This window comes from Bos indicus, chromosome 14 (genome assembly GCF_029378745.1).
Source record: "Bos indicus isolate NIAB-ARS_2022 breed Sahiwal x Tharparkar chromosome 14, NIAB-ARS_B.indTharparkar_mat_pri_1.0, whole genome shotgun sequence".
In the NCBI taxonomy this organism is placed as follows: domain Eukaryota; kingdom Metazoa; phylum Chordata; class Mammalia; order Artiodactyla; family Bovidae; genus Bos; species Bos indicus.
Genome location: NC_091773.1, coordinates 77,701,133 through 77,719,675, shown reverse-complemented (window position 1 = coordinate 77,719,675; position 18,543 = coordinate 77,701,133). Strand labels below are relative to the sequence as shown.

The window sequence follows — 18,543 nt, the reverse complement described above, 5'->3', positions numbered from 1 at the left end:
TTATCTGGATGGGGGATTGTGCTTTCTCTGTTAACTAATTCCAGACACTTTTCATTGAGAGCAGCTTTCAATTGGTCTAATTGGGAGCAGTACGTGCTGGAATTAATCATTTGGTTTTCCAGAAGGAGCTTATAATAGAAGACCCCCTTCCAATCCCACTATATACACAACATTACCTTCTTTGGATGAAAACTGGCTTTTGGTGTGGTTGGTGGTGGTTCATTTAGATCTTTTCCTTTTCACATTATTGTACAGTATCCACTTTTCATCACCCATCACAATTTGTTTTAAAAATGGAATGTTTTCTTTCTTTTGTCATATAATTTTATTTTATTTATTTTTAAAATTAATTTATTTTAATTGGAGTCTAATTACTTTACAATATTGTGGTGGTGTTTTGCCATACATGGACAAGAATCCACCACGGGTGTACATGTGTTCCCCATCCTGAACCCCCCTCCCACCTCCCTCCCCATCCCATTCCTCTGGGTCATCCCAGTGCACCAGCCCCGAGCACCCTGTCTCATGCATCAGACGTGGACTGGTCATCTATTTCACATATGATAATATACATGTTTCAATGCTATTCTCTCAAATCATCCCACCCTCGCCTTCTCCCACAGAGTCCAAAAGTCTGTTCTTTACATCTGTGTCTCTTTTGCTGTCTTACATATAGGGTCATTGTTACCATCTTTCTAAATTCCATATATATGCGTTAATATACTGTATTGGTATTTTTCTTTCTGACTTACTTCCCTCTGTATAATTGGCTCCAGTTTCACCCACCTCATTAGAACTGACTCAAATATTCTCTTTTTTATAGCGGAGTAATACTCCATTGTGTATATGTACCACAGCTTCTTTATCCATTCATCTGCCAATGGACATCTAGGTTGCTTCCATGTCCTGGCTATTGTAAACAGTGATGTGATGAACATTGGGGTACACGTGTCTCTTTCAATTCTGGTTTCCTCAGTGTGTATACCCAGCAGTGGGATTGCTGGGTCGTATGGCAGTTCTGTTACCAGTTTTTTAAGGGATCTCCACACTGTTCTCTGCCGGGGTCCAGCCCCGGCTGATCCAGGGTATTCGAAGGAGAGATGGCATAGGCGACCTATTTATTTAAATATTTATCAAAGATATAAAGAGTAATAGAATGAGGATAGCTCAGTGAGGAAATTCAGTGGAGAAAAGAGGCTGAATAATTCAGCCAGAAGGTAAGAGAAAGAACGACATGGGGAGACCAAGTTTCGGTGAACAAGGCCCGTACTTTATTTTCCAAAGTAGTTTTTATACCTTAAGTTATGCATAGAGGATAATGGGGGAAGGGGTGGAGTCATGCAAGGACAGCAGTTCCTGGTTCTAATCAAAGCCAGGCTTTCAAACTTATCATATGCAAAAGTTCAGGTGATTTACATCATCTTCTGGCCAGAAGGCCTGTTAACATTTTAAGAAACTTATTTTTCTCTAAATGTGATTATTCCAAAGTCAGGCACCAGCCTCCAAAATAGCATTGGACAAAGCTGCATTCCTATAGGGCAAAGGTGAGGTGGGCTCAATCAAGAAAATAATTAACTCAAGAGTCCAAGGTTACAAACATTGAGGCTACTACTTACATTTCTATACACCCATTATATCAATCAATACACTGCCAAGGACACAGTAGGTAAGGAGTATGGAGACTTAGCAGTAAACATTGGCTCAATAAGTGAAAAACCCTTCACCAATACAATTTCTAATTAATCTTTTAACTACTCAAAAGAATCTGTGTTTAGTCAGTTTAGAACATCTCCTGCCTCTCACAGTTGGGAGGCTCTGAACAATCACATGTGGCCGGAAAAACCTATTCACGCAGGCTAGAGGACTTCCAAAGGAGTTTGTAGGTTGAAACACTGTCGCTCTTTTTTCAGAGAGAGGTAGTGGGGGACAGCCCCCCTGTGAAGTCAGAGGTGTAGGTGAGAGCACAAAGCAGAAAGTAGGCAGACTCTGGTTTGGGGGTAGATGCTCGAGAATTTCCAGGGAGACTCCTGAGGCTTGATCCCGCCTTTGCGTATGCCAAGCCTCCTTCCTCATGACCTTTGCCACGGGCGGAGCTCGCTCCCCACAGTTCTCCATAGTGCCTGTACTAGTTTGCATTCCTGCCAACAATGCAAGAGCGTTCCCCTTTCTCCACACCCTCTCCAGCATTTATTGTTTGTAGACTTTTTGATGACAGCCATTCTGACCGGTGTGAGATGATACCTTATTGTGGTTTTGATTTGCACTTCTCTGATGTGAAGAGCTGACTCATTTGAAAAGACCCTGATGCTAGGAAAGATTGAGGGCAGGAGGAGAAGGGGACTACAGAGGATGAGATGGTTGGATGGCATCATTGACTCAAGGGACACGAGTTTGGGTAAACTCCGGGAGTTGGTAATGGACAGGGAGGCCTGGCATGCTGCAGTTCATGGGGCCACAGAGTTGGACACGACTGAATGACTGAAATGAACTGAACTGAACTGATAATGAGTGATGTTGAGCATCTTTTCATGTGTTTGTTAGCCATTTTTATGTCTTCTTTGGAGAAATGTCTGTTTAGTTCTTTGGCCATTTTTTGATTGGGTCATTTATTTTTCTGGAATTGAGCTGCATGAGCTGCTTGTATATTTTGGAGATTAATTCTTTGTCAGTTGCTTCATTTGCTATCGTTTTCTCCCATTCTGAAGGCTGCCTTTTCACCTTGCTTATAGTTTCCTTCATTGTGCAAAAGCTTTTAAGTTTAATTAGGTCTCATTTGTTTATTTTTGCTTTTGTTTCCATTACTCTGGGAGGTGGGTCATAGAAGACCTTGCTGTGATTTATGTCAGAGAGTGTTCTGCCTGTGTTTTTCTCTAGGAGTTTTATAGTTTCCGGTCTTACATTTAGATCTCTAATCCATAAAAATGGAATGTTTTCTTTATGTTTACATAGAGAAATAGGAGTTAAGGTTCTTTTCCGCTTAATTTATGTGGAATGCAAACATCACAGTGATAAATATAACCAAGCTGGTGCAAATGATATTCAACACTTGATTTGGATATTTTGAGTATGTTGGCTATCTCCTGCATAGCACAATGTTGATTGTTCTCAATTAATGTCTGATTTTGATCGCTATCAACTTCAATAGGACTATCTGACCTGCCAGTGAGAAATCTTCAGCATGAAACTTCACAAACCACTTTTGACATGTTTGATCAGTCATAGCACCTTCTCCATACACAGCAGAAATCTTTCTTAAAAATTTTGGTTGCATTTTTATCTTTCTTGAAATAATGAAGCATAATATGCTGAAAATGTTACTTTTTTCTTCCATCTTCAATATTAATGGCTACACAAACACTCACCAATTTTGATAATTTTTAAAATGTATGTTGACACAATTCAACTTACAAAATTGTTTCAAATGAAGTTAGAGACAACCAAATGGTACTGTATGAAGTGCTGTAAATGAAGTCAAAGACAACTAAGTGCTACTACAGCCATCTTACAAAAAAAGTGAATGAAACTTTTGGCCAACCCAATAATTTTGGAACCTGTCTTTTTTAAAAAGAGGAATGCAAAGTTGCAAATATAAAATCAGGCATTCAGCCTTACAAGAGGTCCATAAACTATGAGCTATAAAGTTTGTTTTCTTAGCTTCCCTGTCATTGTGGTATTATTGCTTTCGGCATCAGTGAACAGAATATTCAAATCCAGTACCACAGTGTTCATCTTAGCTTTTGCATTTCATATTTGTATTAGCCAGAATGAAAATCAATGTGGAAAACAATATATTTATTTATTGGTCTTAACATAAGAAGTGTACACAAAAATGATTTCTCAATTACAACACTAACAGTATGATCAAAATTAAATCTGGCAGTAAAGTTCAAGACTGTTTTGTTGTTCTTCTTAGTATGTAATATATTCTACTAAGGATATACAACCAGAGTACTCTATTCAAAACATACTTTTTTTTCTGTGTCATTACATTATCACATTAATATACAGTTAAGTTCATTAGTTTCTTCCAAAATTCAATTTTAGGTTTTGCTTTTTATCTTTAATTTTTCTGAAAATATAAAACATGTATGACCAGAAAGTTAAAAAGATGTACTGAGAAATCTCACTCTCATCTCTATACCTACACCCCATCCTCAGCCATCCGCTATAGGGAACTGTTTTTGGTAATTTGTGGTTTATACTTTTTTTTTTTTTTTTTTTTTAGAAAATTTGCAAATATGTATGTGTGGGTGCATGCTCAGTCCGTCCATCCTATAGGACTCTTTGCAACCCCATGGACTGTAGCTCACCAGGTTCCTCTGTCCCTGGAATTTCCCAGGCAGGAATACTGGAGCAAGTTGCCATTTCCTTCTCCAGGGGATCTTCCTGACCCAGGGATTGAACCCATGTCTCCTGAGTCTCCTGCACTGGCAGATGGATTCTATAACATTGAGCCACCTGGGAAGCCCATGATTATTTTAGTATCATTTACTAAAGAAGGAAAATACAATAGTTTTATATATGTTTGTGTTAAAGTGAAAGTCACTCAGTCATGTCCAACTCTTTGCGACCCCATGGATTATATAGTCCATGGAATTCTCCAGGCCAGAATACTGGAGTGGGTAGCCTTTCCCTTCTCCAGAGGATCTTCCCAACCCAGGAATCAAATCCTGGCCTCCTGCACTGCAGGCAGATTCTTTACCAGCTGAGCCACCAGGGAAGCCCAAGAATACTGGAGTAGGTAGCCTATCCCTTCTCCAGGGGATCTTCCCAACCCATGGAAGCCCTGATAGCTCAGTTGGTAAAGTAGTTAAAGCTAAAATCTTTAGAAGGTCAGCCTCTATCATCCAGCAGATGGTTGTGAGAATACCATTCCCTAAGCTACAGATGAAATGGTTGGATAGCATCACCGACTCAATGGACACGAGTTTGAGTAAGCTCTGGGAGTTGGTGATGGACAGGGAGGCCTGGCATGCTGCATGCAGTCCATGGGGTTGCAAAGAGTCGGACACGACTGAGTGACTGATCTGAACTGAACTGAAGCTACAGATAACCAAGGTATGAGCTTATGAGTGTGATAAGCCCCTTATTTTCCACTTGATAGTGATCCAGAATGAAAGAGGAGGCTTGAAGATGCAATCAACCACTGATATTTTTTAATGACAAAAGGCAGGTCAACTGTCATTTACACGTAACATGTCCTCACCCAGAAGTTCTGCTGATAGTACTTTCCTGGTCTTGACAGGGCTTTTAGACCGGCCCATAAACAGCGGTGTCACCCCACACAAATCTAAGGTTGACGGCGTGGCAAGACACGGCCAGTCCCACGCATGACCTATGAGTGGTCGACAGAAAGATCAACGTGCTCCGTGACCTACTCTTTCCCATCACTTCCTTTCAGTGTAACTACCCAACCTAACCCAGATAGTCTGAAATTCTTTTCTTTTTTTAAAGATAAGAAAATGTAGCATACTACATACATTCTTTTGCACCTTTGCTTATTTTTCCTCTTCTTTTTTCCCCCCCATTGGATCTGTCCCAGGACTCACCCTGTCTCTGTTCATGGAGATCTTCTTCATTCTTTTCAAATATTGACAGTAGCTGATTGTGCGGATGTTCTGCGGATTATCTAACCAGTATCTGTAAACGGCAGTCTGATTCCAATGGTTAGCTTGCTCTTTTGGAAAACTGGATAGAGTACACAATAAATTCAAGCCAGAGGACACTGTGAACCTAAGCAGTGAAATGAACAATTTGGGAAGGATTTTAAGCCCACTAATTGGAACTTCTTTAACAATTTTGGTCCATTCATTCATTTATTCATTCATCCAAGGATTATTCTTGAGCACTAGGAACTGACCAGATAGACCATCATTAACCTTGAAGTGCCAGGTCATCTGTGTTGCTGGAAACGGGGACACCAAGCTCCTTACAGAGAGGATCCTTGAGTTTGTAAAATACGAGACAGTTGATCTGAGACAAGGACACCATGAGAAGGTGGCTTATGGAGTTTTGAGCTTTCACAATCTTCTTCACAACATTCATAATATCCCCAACTATATCTATAGACTTAGTGTAGACTTAGGGCACTTAGCTGAGTAACCCAGACTTAACTTTTCAAGACAACATTCTTAAATAAGTTTAAGATACTTATATGTATCTTACACATGTATATGTTATAAATACTTTTATATCTTATATACACCCATGTATGCGTCCTAAGTCACTTCAGTTGGGTCTGACTCTGTGCGACCCTGTGGACTGTAGCCCACCAGGCTCCTCTGTCCATGGGATTCTCCAGGCAAGAAGACTGGAGTGGGTTGTCATCCCCTCCTCCAGGGGATCTTCCTGGCCCAGGGACTGAATGCACATCTCTTGCATCTCCTGCACTGGCAGGCAGGTTCTTTACCACCAGCACCACCTGGGGAGTGAAAAGTGAAAGTGAAGTTGCTCAGTCGTGTCTCATTCTTGAAACCCCATGGTCTGTAACCTACCAGACTCCTCCGTCCACGGGATTCTCCAGGCAAGAACACTGGACTGGGTTGCCATTTCCTTCTCCAGGAGATCTTCCTGGCCCAGGGATTAAACCTGGGTCTCCCGCATTGCAGGCAGACGCTTTACCGTCTGAGCCACCAGGGAAGTCCCTGTATGTACCCATATATGTGTGAATATTGTCTTCTGTGGTGAAAAATGAATATCGATTAGACCTTATTCTTGCAAGTCTGGTTCCTATTATATTAGTGGCATAAATGAATCCAGTTATGCCACAGAATATGGAATACGAAAGCCTTGGCCTTCTCCTAGGTGCAAAAGAAGCATCGTTTATTGTATTTCATCGCATTCTCTTCTATGCTGCTGCATTCTAGCCTCATTAAGATCTGTACAAGCAGAAGGAGCCACTGGCTGACCACAGAGCATCTACCTCAAGTCCAAAGAACACTTCAAACTGAGCCTTAGTTAGTGGTCCCTGAACAATGAGCGGTTTCCTAAAGCTGGACCTCCGGGGACCTGCAATTACCACTTTATGCAGCAGCCACGTGGATGGCAAGAGAAAATGAAAGATTTTCAAACATTCTTTTATGCAGTGAGTGAGTGAAAGTCGCTCAGTCGTGTCCGCCTCTTTGTGACCCCATGGACTACACAGTCCATGGAATTCTTCAGGCCAGAATACTGGCGTGGGTAGCCTTTCCTTTTTCCAGGGGATCATCCCAACTCAGGGATGGAACCCAGATCTCCCGTATTGCAGGCGGATTCTTTACCAGCTGAGCCACAAGGGAATTCCAAGAATACTGGAGTGGGTAGCTTATCCCTTCTCCAGTGGATCTTCCTGACCCAGGAATCAAACCAATGTTTCCTGCATTGCAGGCAGATTCTTTACCAACTGAACTATCAGGGTTTACCCAAGGGTCATGCCAATTAGGGGCTTCCTTGGTGGCTCAGATGGTAAAGCGTCAGCTTGCAGTTGGGGAGACTGGGTTCGATCCCTGGGTCGGGAAGATCCCCTGGAGAAAGGAAAGCTACCCACTCCAGTATTCTGGCCTGGAGAATTCCATGGACGGAGGAGCCTGGCGGGCTACAGACCATGGGGTCACAAAGAGTCGGACACGACTGAGAAACTTCACTGCTACTGCTGCTGCTAAGTCGCCTCAGTCGTGTCTGACTCTGTGCGACCCCACAGACGGCAGCTCACCAGGCTCCCCCATCCCTGGGATTCTCAAGGCAAGAACACTGGAGTGGCTTGCCATTTCCTTCTCCAATGGATGAAAGTGAAAGTGAAGTCGCTCAGTCGTGTCCCACTCTTCGCGACCCCATGAACTGCAGCCTAGCAGGCTCCTCCGTGCATGGGCAAAAGTACTGGAGTGGGGTGCCATCGCCTTGGGGTTCATGCCAATTACGAAGCTCTTTGCATAAATCTGTTCATAAACTACACTGCATTTGAACATTAAGTGAAACTGCATTAAACAGCCCGGGGGTTCCCCGGTCCCCGACGGCCCTGGGGCAGCCCTTTCCTTCCAGCAGGACCCCTGCTCAGAAGCAGCCCACCGGGCAGCCTTCCCCTCCTCCCTCTCTGTCTCTCCTTCTGCTGCCCCCGCCTCCCCGCCGAGCACAGTCTCTCCCCCTGGATCAAACCGACCGGACGGGCCCCGCGCCCCGCGCCCGGCCGCGGCTCCAGGGCGCCCCCAGCTGAACCCCGACACGGCCCCGGGGCGGGCGGAGCAGGGCCGGGCGGAGCAGGGCGGGCGGGGCCGCGGGGCCTGGAGCCGGGCCGCCCTCCGCTGGCTCCGCCGCAAGGGGCCATGTCGGGGTTCAGCTGGGGCTACGGCGAGAGCGACGGTGAGCCCGGAGTGGGTGGACGGGGTTCCGCGCGCCCGGGGGCTTCTGGGGTCCTCCTTGGAGACGGCGGCGCTCCGCGGAGCCGAGCGCGGGGCCGCAGGGGGCTGAGCGCCGTGCAGACGCGGACAGCGCCGGGGACCGCGGGGGCGGGGGGGCGGGCGCTGCGGGAGTCTGGACGCCGTGTAGACGCGGACAGCGCCGGGGGTGACCCCGGTCCACACACCCCGGCCCCCCACCTTCAGACGCGTCCGCTCCCTGGCGTTCGACCAGCGGAGAGCTGCCCCCAGCAGTAACTAGCGACCCGTCAAAGGCTCGCAGTTCACAACAGATCTGACGGCAGACTTCTATGAGCTGAGGACAAGCTTGCTTTTTTGCTCCTTTAAACTCGTTATTCATTTAGGGGAGGCAAATCATGGCCAAGATGTGACAATATACTTAAGAAATTTTAATGACTTGAATCGCAGCACTGAGATTTAAGTTGTCTTCCTGGCCACCAATGCCCCGCAGGTTTCTTAATAGCTGTTACTATTAACTGTTCCCCCAGCAGCCTGCAGGTAGTTGTCTGGAACTGCTGATTTTAGCAAGATTTTAGGTTCTTTTTGAGAAGTGAAGTTATATTTTAAACTACTTTTCCACGCTTTTTCTTTCTCCTTCCACTCATTCTTGCAGAGACTGGCGGTTAGCAACGGATCATTGATATTTTAAAGCGTTGGTCAAAACATGTTTATTGGTGGGAGCAACAGTTAATAATATGTATACTTTTCTTCTTGTATATTCTAAGTTATCAAAAGTAAACTATTTTTTCTTATTTTTATATTAAACTGATTATTTCAAATGGCCATTATGTGCAAAGTGACACCAAGAAAGTCTTACTCTCAATATTAGATCTGTGAATAATAATAGTAATAATACTTTCCTTGGATCAACATGCATATTATTGAGCAGTAGTATACACTTAGTTTTATAGAAAGCTTACTTTCACAAAGAAACAGAAGAGTTTCATTTCTAATTGTAGCATTTTTGAGACTATGATAAACTTGCCAGTTGAAAAATGGCAGCAAGTGAGAGTTTTAATAATGAAAAATATATTTAGGTGGATTTCTCTTTGAGTGAGACTACAATTATAGTCTTACATTTTGCTAATCTTCAATTTATGTTTGGGAAAATTGAAATTTCTTTTAATTTCCCTCTGCTGGAATAATTTTTCTTGTTATTTAATAGTTGGGTGGCTGCATGCTCAGTCCTGTCCAACTCTTTGCAACTCCAGGGACTGTAGCCCACCAGGCTCCTCTGTCCATGGGATTTTCCAGGCAACAATACTGGAGTGGGTTGCCATTTCCTACTTCAGGGGATCTTCCCTATTTAATAGTTTCTAGGTGTTAACACTGCCCTCACTATGATTAGGAAGGGAAGGGTATTTTCAATCAATGAATATTGATTACTCTTTAATAGGTTAGAAAATATTGGTTCCAGTGAAGTGCATCTGAAGTTTTAAAAATCCATCTTAGAAATATGTGAGGGAGATTAAGAGGTACAGACTTCCAGTTACAAAATAAATGACTCATGAGGATGAAATGTACAGAGTGGGAATGTGGTGAAACATCATGTCATGTTTTTGTGTGCTGAGAGATGGTAATTAGACTTATGGTGGTCATTTTGAAGTGTATAAAAATATCAAATCGCTATGTTGTGTACTAGGTACTAACATCGTGTTGTAGATAAATTATGCTTCAGAAACAAACAGGCGTATAGAGAAAGAGGCCAGATTTATGGTTGTTACCAGAGTGAGTGGGAGGGGGGAACTGGATGAAGGTGATCACTCCAGTTATAAAATAACTGAGTACTAAGGATTTAATGGACAACATGATACATATAGTTAACATTGCTATATGTTATGTATAAAAGTTAAGAGAGTGAGTCTTAGTTCTCATCACAATGAAGACATATTTTGTCTGCTCTTTAATTCTGTATCCATATGAGGTGATTGATGTTCACTAAACTCGTGGTAATCATATCATGGGTTATGTATTGTAAGTCAAATTGTTATGCTGTACACCTTAAACTTACATAGTGCTGTATGTCAATAGCATCTCAATAAAACTGGAGGGAAAAATTAAAAATTGAAAGCATAAAAGAAAGATCCTTTGTAGAAAAGCCATTAACAAGGAATTATTTTATATTTCCGCTAAGAATTGTAGGGCTGTTCTCTGCTTTTGACTTCCCAGTGGCTAAGACAGTGAAGAATCCACCTGCAATGCAGGAGACCCAGGTTCCATCCCTGGGTCAGTAAGATCCTCTGGAGAAGGAAATGAAACTCCAGGATTCTTGCCTGGGAGATCCCACGGACAAACAAACCTGTTGGGCCACAGTCCCTGGATTTGCAAAGAGCTGGATACTACTAACACTCCCTGATTTTAAATTCAGTAGCTTTCTGAGGACCACGCCTTTAAGTAGATCAACTTTGGCAAAATCCCATTCATATATTGTTTCCTGACTGGGCAAGTTCTGTTGCTTGTTTTCAGTTTAGACTGGCAAAACCAGTGAATGCAGAGATTAAAGGAAGCAAACTGGAAATAGTAGCAATGATAAATGGAACATCAGAAGGGGAGGCATCAGAAGATGCCACCACCTTCACAGACGACTGAGAACTTCTTCCAGGAACCTTTGACAATTTTATTAGTTTGGTTTAGGAAACATGACAGTCATGGAAAACTACACATCTCCAAGGGTCTTCAAAAGTTCCTGAATCAATGAAAGAACTACCATGTATCTCTACACCTGTGTTTAGATGAGTTTCAAAGTTGCACGTTATGGAGAATTTATAAAAGAGGAAGGGGCATTTTTAAGAGGCAGGGAAATGAACATACCATCGTGTTTAATAGATAATATTGACTGATGCAAAATGATATTATTTTTGTTTTATTTTGGTTTTCCTCTGTTTTAAAAAGTAGTTCTGGCTGTAAAGAACTGGAAATAGAAGCATAAAGGGATTAAGAGTAGAAAGAAACTCTTTCCTAATTAGAAAAATAGTTAACAACATACTATGACACACGTATATTTGAAGTCTGATTCTCAATAGGTTAATGCATACTTGAGGGCAGTGAAATAGAACATTTTTTTTTTTTCACATTGGAAAAGGACTGGCTTGTTTATAAAAAGAGTGCTAGAAAGGTGAATGACAGTACCTAGTAAATAAGGAAATGTAGTACCTTTCCTCAGAAAAGGCGATGGCACCCCACTCCAGTACTCTTGCCTGGAAAATCCATGGACGGAGGAGCCTGGTAGGCTGCAGTCCATGGGGTCGCTAAGAGTGGGACACGACTGGGAGACTTCACTTTCACTTTTTACTTTCATGCATTGGAGAAGGAAATGGCAACCCACTCCAGTGTTCTTGCCTGGAGAATCCCAGGGACAGAGGAGCCTGGTGGGCCGCCGTCTATGGGGTCACACAGAGTTGGACACGATTGAAGTGACTTAGCAGCAGCAGCAGCACCTTCCTGTAATAAGATGTAACAAAAGAATTTTGGTTTTCAAGTTGCTTCCAAGTCCAAAGTGTATGATTCATAAGAGAACAACGTCTAAGTTATGTGTGTGGTTCTGTATTCGTGTTCTGACTTTTTATACCTGATGCATGTATGAAGTAAAGAATTTATACTATCTCCTTTGCAAAGAAGATGAATAAGAAGGAACATTTGATTTAGACTGAAGCTGTTGATAACTCTGATATATTTGCACTTCTTGAAATTTCATTCTAAATCTTATCTTTAAAAAAATATTTTGTGTTGTCAGTAGCAAATGCTTAATTCATTGTCATGCTGTGTCATTTTAGTAAGTACTTGAGTTTTAGAAAAATCAAGTAAGTTGCTTAGTGAGCAGGGAAAAGCTTAGTCAGCAGCCTTTTCTACTGGCCTGGTAGAGGTTGTGCAAATTGCAGGCAGAGGAGAGAAGGTGAGAAGAACCTCTAACCTGTAAAGTCTGGAGGCTAGCTTGGAGCTTATTTGAAGTTGCGTCTTGCTGTTGATTTTGGTTCACCTCAATTTACCAAACATGCTTAATTTGGGAACTTAATGCAATTTTGACTATAAATGCAGAACTGGGATGACAGTTGTTCCTTGGGTGGGAGCTCAAATGTAGTATTGGCAAAACAACCGTGGAAGGACCTTCTGGAATATAGAAAGAGAAATAAATTGTTACTTGACTCTATTGCAGAAAACCAACCATATTATATTTCCTGATATGGTGGAGTCATTTTATATGGATTATACTATGTGAAAAATTTATATATTTCCTTAGTTTGTCTGTTGTACATTATTTACAGGAAATTAAATTGAGGCCTTGGTGATACCCAGGGATACAGTGAATGAAGAGAAGTGGGAAGAACATTTGAAAGAACGACACCCTTTCTTCACTAGACCGCTTTCTCCGCGACATTAGTTCTTTTAGCTCATGAGCCTGGCCTGTGGCATGGTCACAGTTCGTTCCTGGAGCTGAGACTGAGTCTGGCTGTTTTCAGTGATGAACTGTGCTGTTGTTTTTAGTTTGATAGAAGGCATTTGCAAAGTACTTTATGAAACTTACATACTCTTTTGTCAACAAGGGTGAGTTTAACTCTGAAGATGAATTCAGGCAAACCAAGAGGTTTGCATACTTACAATAAAGTATGCAATAAAGTATGCAATAAAGTATGCAAGACCAAATACTTGATCTTGTAAAATGAAGCAAAACAGTTAGATGTTAAAGTCCTGAAGGTAAAGGTCGTTGTTTACTCATCTGTGTGTTTTCGTCAAAGTCAAGTACAGCATGTGGTACTCAACAAGCCTTTGGTTGAACGAAATAACTTACTGCTTCCTTTTTGCTTGGTCCTGTGTATTGAAGGTCCTGTTCATTGGAATGAATTTTTCCCTATTGCTGATGGGGATCAACAATCTCCGATTGAGATTAAAACCAAAGAAGTGAGATATGATTCTTCCCTCCGACCTCTTGGTATCAAGTACGATGCCAGCTCAGCTAAAATCATCAGTAACAGTGGCCACTCCTTCAACGTTGACTTTGACGACACGGACGACAAATCAGGTTGGCGTTACCTTTTTTTTTTTCTTGCTTGGGGGTGAGGAGTTTGAATGATTGGATGGTGCGTTCTTCTTCTCTTTTAAAAAATTTCTTTATTTTTAATTGAAGGATAATTGCTTTACAGGATTGTGTTGGTTTTTGCCAAACATCAGCATGAATCAGTGGATGGCTCATTCTTATCTTCCACATTTGAAACACTTGTGTGTTCCTTGTTAGTGTTCTGCTAGAACTTGTAATAAAGTTGTGTTTGATTAGTTCACAGGATAAGGTCTTATTTATTCACACTGTGAATAAATAATGGGCCAACCGGAAAAAAAAAACAAAAACTAGTATATTTGTTAACTGAATGAAGTAGAAAAGAGCGTTTCCTGAAAACGAACATTTAATCCTCCTTCAAGTATACTTCTTGCCCAAAGAATAGATGATACCAAGTTTAAAAATAGATGAAAGAGAAAATTAGAGAGAATCATATTTTGGAATACCTTTAAAGGTTTCTGATAATTTTTTAATTTTATTTTTAGTCTAACGTTAGGATGATGCTGTATTTATTAATGAAAAATACAGTTAGATTATAAAAATCCTTATTTAGAAGTCTTCATGCATTCGTTATTTTGGCCTTGCCACTTGACTTGAGGAATCTTAGTTCCCCAACCAGGGATCACACCCAGGCCCTCTTCAGTGGAAGCCTGGAGTCCTAACTACTGGACTACTGGGGAATCCCCCATTTAGTCATTAAGCTTAGATTTAGATAAGTAATAAGGTCTTCATGTGTTTATATAATGTTACGTTGTTAGCAAAAATGAAACGCCCATTCCATTTCTTCCTCATCTTTCTTAACTTCATAAAAGTGATTCATTTTCATCAGAACATTTTAGTAAATGCGTAAGGGAGGGGAGAAGCAACGTCACTTTTTACATTTATTAAATTGTATTTCAAGCCCTCAACTTTATGAACCCATATTAACAGACATGATTGATGTGGTAGGTACACTATAGTAGTCCAAGGTTTCTAAGTACAAAGTTTATACCCCCTATAGTAGTTTGATACTGTTTATGATATCTCAAGCAAAAAACTGAGGCTATCCATTCCGACTTTTAGAGTAAGAACTGATTAGCTTGTACTTCATCATAAAAACCTTAGTTATGAAAAATTCTTCCTCTAATTTGTGCAGTGATGATCTGGGTCTTCTCACTCCCTCTCTTCCCCTCTCTCTTCCTCTCTCATTTTCCCTCTACCTTGGGTTAATCAGTGGAATCAGTTTGTCTGTTTCCACCTTTGACACTGGGTCTGTGATGGGTAGCGTGTGCCTTCACCCATAAGCGAGGGTCTCACTGCTATCTAATGAGATTACCAGGGTTAACTGGAAATCACCATAAGGGGCTTTGTATTCCTCTGATCCAGAAGCTGCATAAATATAGGTCATGATTCTCATTCTTTTTTTCTCACGATAAATGAGGGGGATGTTTCATGGTGATTTGAGGGGTTAAATTATTTAAAAGGTGGAGACCACCATAGCTAATACAAGCGATAAAAAACACAGATACTTCTGTAGCAGGTCACTTTAATTTGAATAAAGCAGTTTCCATTTTGTAAAGAAGCAGTTCTTCCCCAAGCTAACTCTGAATCCCACCAGTCACAGAACCACAGGCAGAAAGCTTTCTGCACAGTCCTGGCGGGGCTTCTTTGGTTGGGCTGCTGCACAACCAAGGTTAACCTGGGGGAGCTGCCTTTCAGAATTTTAATGGTCCTATAAAAGGGGGACAGGTGGACACGAAATTCACCCAGGAAGGAATTTCAGAGGAAGAACTCCTATCGGCCATAGTAAGGGAAATAGTAATCAGATGAGGAAAGACCAGAGTGCTCTCACTGGAGCGTCTGGTTTTTCTGAAACCAGACAGGATCCCGTCTCTCTGGGAATCTCACCTGGCTGGCTCCTCCAGTCAGGTCCTGGAACATCCCCAACCTCCTTCCTACAGAACTTCCCACACTGCATTGTGACTGCCAGCTGTTTCTTTCCACTCAGCTAAAATGAGCAACAGCCGTGTCTTACTCATCTACCTAGCATGGCACCTAGCACAGAAAGTAACCAATAAATGTATGTTTCAGTTAAATTGAAGTGAAATGAAGTCGCTCAGTCATGTCCGACTCTTTGCGACTCCGTGGACTATAGCCTACCAGGCTCCTCTGTCCATGGGATTTTCCAGGCAAGAGTACCGGAGTGGTTGCCATTTCCTTCTCCAGGGGATCTTCCCAACCCAGGGGATCAAACCCAGGTCTCCCGCATTGTAGGCAGATGCTTAACCATCTGAGCCACCAGGGAAGTTTCAGTTAAAACCATATTTTTGGGGGATGATTTTTTTGGAGGATATGGAAAATACTGTGATACGGCATTATGCTATATGTAGGCGAAGGTGGTGGGCTTAGTTGCTCAGTTGTGTCCGACTCTTTGTTACCCCATGGACTGTGGCCCGCCAGCTCCGCTGTCCGTGGGGATTCTCCAGGCAAGAAAACTGGAGTGGGTTGCCTTTTTCTTCTCCAGGGGAACTTCCCAACCCAGGGGTTGAACCCAGGTCTTCTTCATTGCAGGCGGATTCTTTACTGTCTGAGCTGCCAGAGAAGCCCTATATAGGCAAAATCTCAATAAAATTATAAACCACCAGCAATCAATTAATATTTACCATTTGATACATAAATAGCTTAAACATTGGTGGATTATTCATTGTTCAAACATTGAATTTTTTATAGGCTGTGATACTAATTTTGAAATTTTAAAAGGTGAAATAGCTCTTAGAATATAGTAAATAACAGCCCTGTCATGACAAAGGGGCTCATGTAACTCAGTGAAGCTGTGAGCCGTGCCGTGCAGGGCCACCCAAGACAGATGGCTCGTAGTGAAGAGTTCTGACAAAACGTGGTCCACTGGAGGAGGGAAGGGCAGCTCATTCTGGCATTCTTGCCATGAGAACCTTATGGACAGTCTGAAAAGGCAAAAAGATAGGACACCGAAGGTGAGCCACCCAGGTTGGGAAGTGTTCAGTATGCTACTGGGAAGAGTGGAGGGCAATTACTAACAGCTCCAGAAAGAATGAGGCGGCTGGCCCAAGGGGAAATGATGCTCAGTCATGGATGTGTCTGGGGGTGAAAGTAAAGTCTGATGCTGTAAAGGACAGTACTGCACTGGAACCTGGAATGTTAGATCTGTGAATCAGGGTAAACTGGAAGTGGTCAGGTAGGAGATGGCAAGAGTGAACATAGATATGTTAGGAATCAGTGAACTGAAATGAATGGGAAATGGAAAACTTAATTCAGGTGGCCATTATATCTACTGCTGTGGGCAAGAATCCCTTAGAAGAAATGGAGTAGCCATCATAGTCAACAGATGAATCTGAAAAGCAGTACTTGGGTGCAGTCTCAAAAACAACAGAATGATCTCGGTTAACTTCCAAGGCAAACCATTCAGAATCACAGTATCCAAGTCTATGCCCCAGTCACTGATGCTGAAGAAACTGAAGTTGACCAGTTTTATGTAGACTTACAAGACCTTCTAGATCTAACACCAAAAAAGATGTCTTCATCATAGGGGATTGGAATGCAAAAGTAGGAAGTCAAGAGATACCCAGCATAACAGGCAAGTTTAGCCTTGAAGCAGAGCAAAGGCTAACAGTTTTGTCAAGAGAACATGCTGGTCATAGCACATGCCAAATGCCCTTTTCCAACAACACATGAGATGACTCTACACATGGATATCACCAGATGGTCAACACCAAACTTTCTTTGCAGCCGAAGATGGAGAAGCTCTATACAGTCAGCAAGAAAAAGAGACCTTGAGCTGACAGTGGCTGAGGTCATGAGCTCCTTATTGCCAAATACGACTTAAGTTGAAGAAACTAAGGAAAACGACTAGGTCATTCAGGTATGACCTAAATCAAATCCCTTATGATTATACAATGGAGGTGATGGATAGATTCAAGGGATTAGATCTGTTAGAGTGCCTGAAGAACTATGGACAGAGGTTTGTAACATTGTACAGGAGGCAGCCACCAAAACCATCCCAAAGGAAGAGAGATACAAGACGGGCAAGAGGTTGTCTGAGGGGGCTTTACAAAAAGCTGAGGAAAGAAGAGAAACAAAAAGCAAGGGGGAAAAGAAAAGACCGACCCAACTGAAGGCAGAGCTCCTGAGAATAGAAAGAGAGATACGAAGGCTTTCCTAAATGAACAACGCAAACAAATAGAGGAAAACGATACAATGGGAAAAATTAGTGATCTCTTAAAAATACCTGGAAACATCAAGGGAACATTTTGTGCAAAGATGGGCACGATAAAGAATAGAAATGGTAAACAGAAGAGATTAAAAAGAGGTGGCAAGAATACACAGAAGAACTATACAAAAAAGTCTTAATGACCCGGATAACCATGATGGTGTGGTCACTCACCTAGAGCAGGACATCCTGAAGTGTGAAGTCAAGTGGGCCTTAGGAAGCATTACTATGAACAAAGCTAGTGGAGGTGATGGAATTCCAACTGAGCTATTTCAAATCCTAAAGATGATGCTGTCAAAGTGCTGCACTCAATATGTCAGCAAATTTGGAAAACTCAGCAGTGGCCACAGGACTGGAAAAGGTCAGTTTTCATTCCAGTCTGAAAGAAAGGCAATGCCAAAGAATGTTCAAACTACCATACAGTTGCACTTACTTCACATATTAGCGAAGTTATGCTCAAAATCTTTCAAGTTAGGCTTCAGCAGTATGTGAACTGTGAACTTCCAGATGTACAAAAGGATTTAGAAAAGGCAGAGGAACCAGAGATCAAATTGTCAGCATTCATTGGACCATCGAAAAAGCAAGGGAGTTCCAGAAAAACAGCTACTTCTGCTTCATTAACTATGCTAAAGACTTTGACTGTGTGGATCACAACAAACTGTGGAAAATTCTTAAAGAGATGGGAACACCAGACCATCTTGCTTATCTCCTAAGAAACCTGTGTGCAGGTCAAGAAGCAGCGGTTAGAACCAGACATGGAACAACAGACTGGTTCCAAACTGGGAAAGGAGTACGTCAAGGCTGTATATTGTTGCTCTGCTTATTTAACTTATATGCAAAGTGACTCAGTGCTGTGCTAAGTCGCTTCAGTCATGTCC

The 18,543-nt window shown here is 42.1% G+C and overlaps 1 protein-coding gene across 2 annotated transcripts in view; it reads left to right on the top strand.

The window, feature by feature from the left end:
• The first annotated feature begins 8,231 nt into the window (after positions 1-8,231).
• The window catches only part of CA13 (carbonic anhydrase 13), a 30,554-nt gene continuing 20,242 nt past the window's right edge, over positions 8,232-18,543 (top strand). The window contains exons 1-2 of one of the 2 annotated variants that reach the window (XM_070802958.1): positions 8,232-8,334; positions 13,210-13,407. In XM_070802958.1, coding sequence (XP_070659059.1) covers positions 8,298-8,334; positions 13,210-13,407 — 235 coding nt within the window. In that variant the 5' untranslated portion in view covers positions 8,232-8,297. Of the gene's footprint in view, positions 8,335-13,209; positions 13,408-18,543 lie in introns of those variants that run through there. The other variant, XM_070802959.1, reaches the window with a different exon arrangement.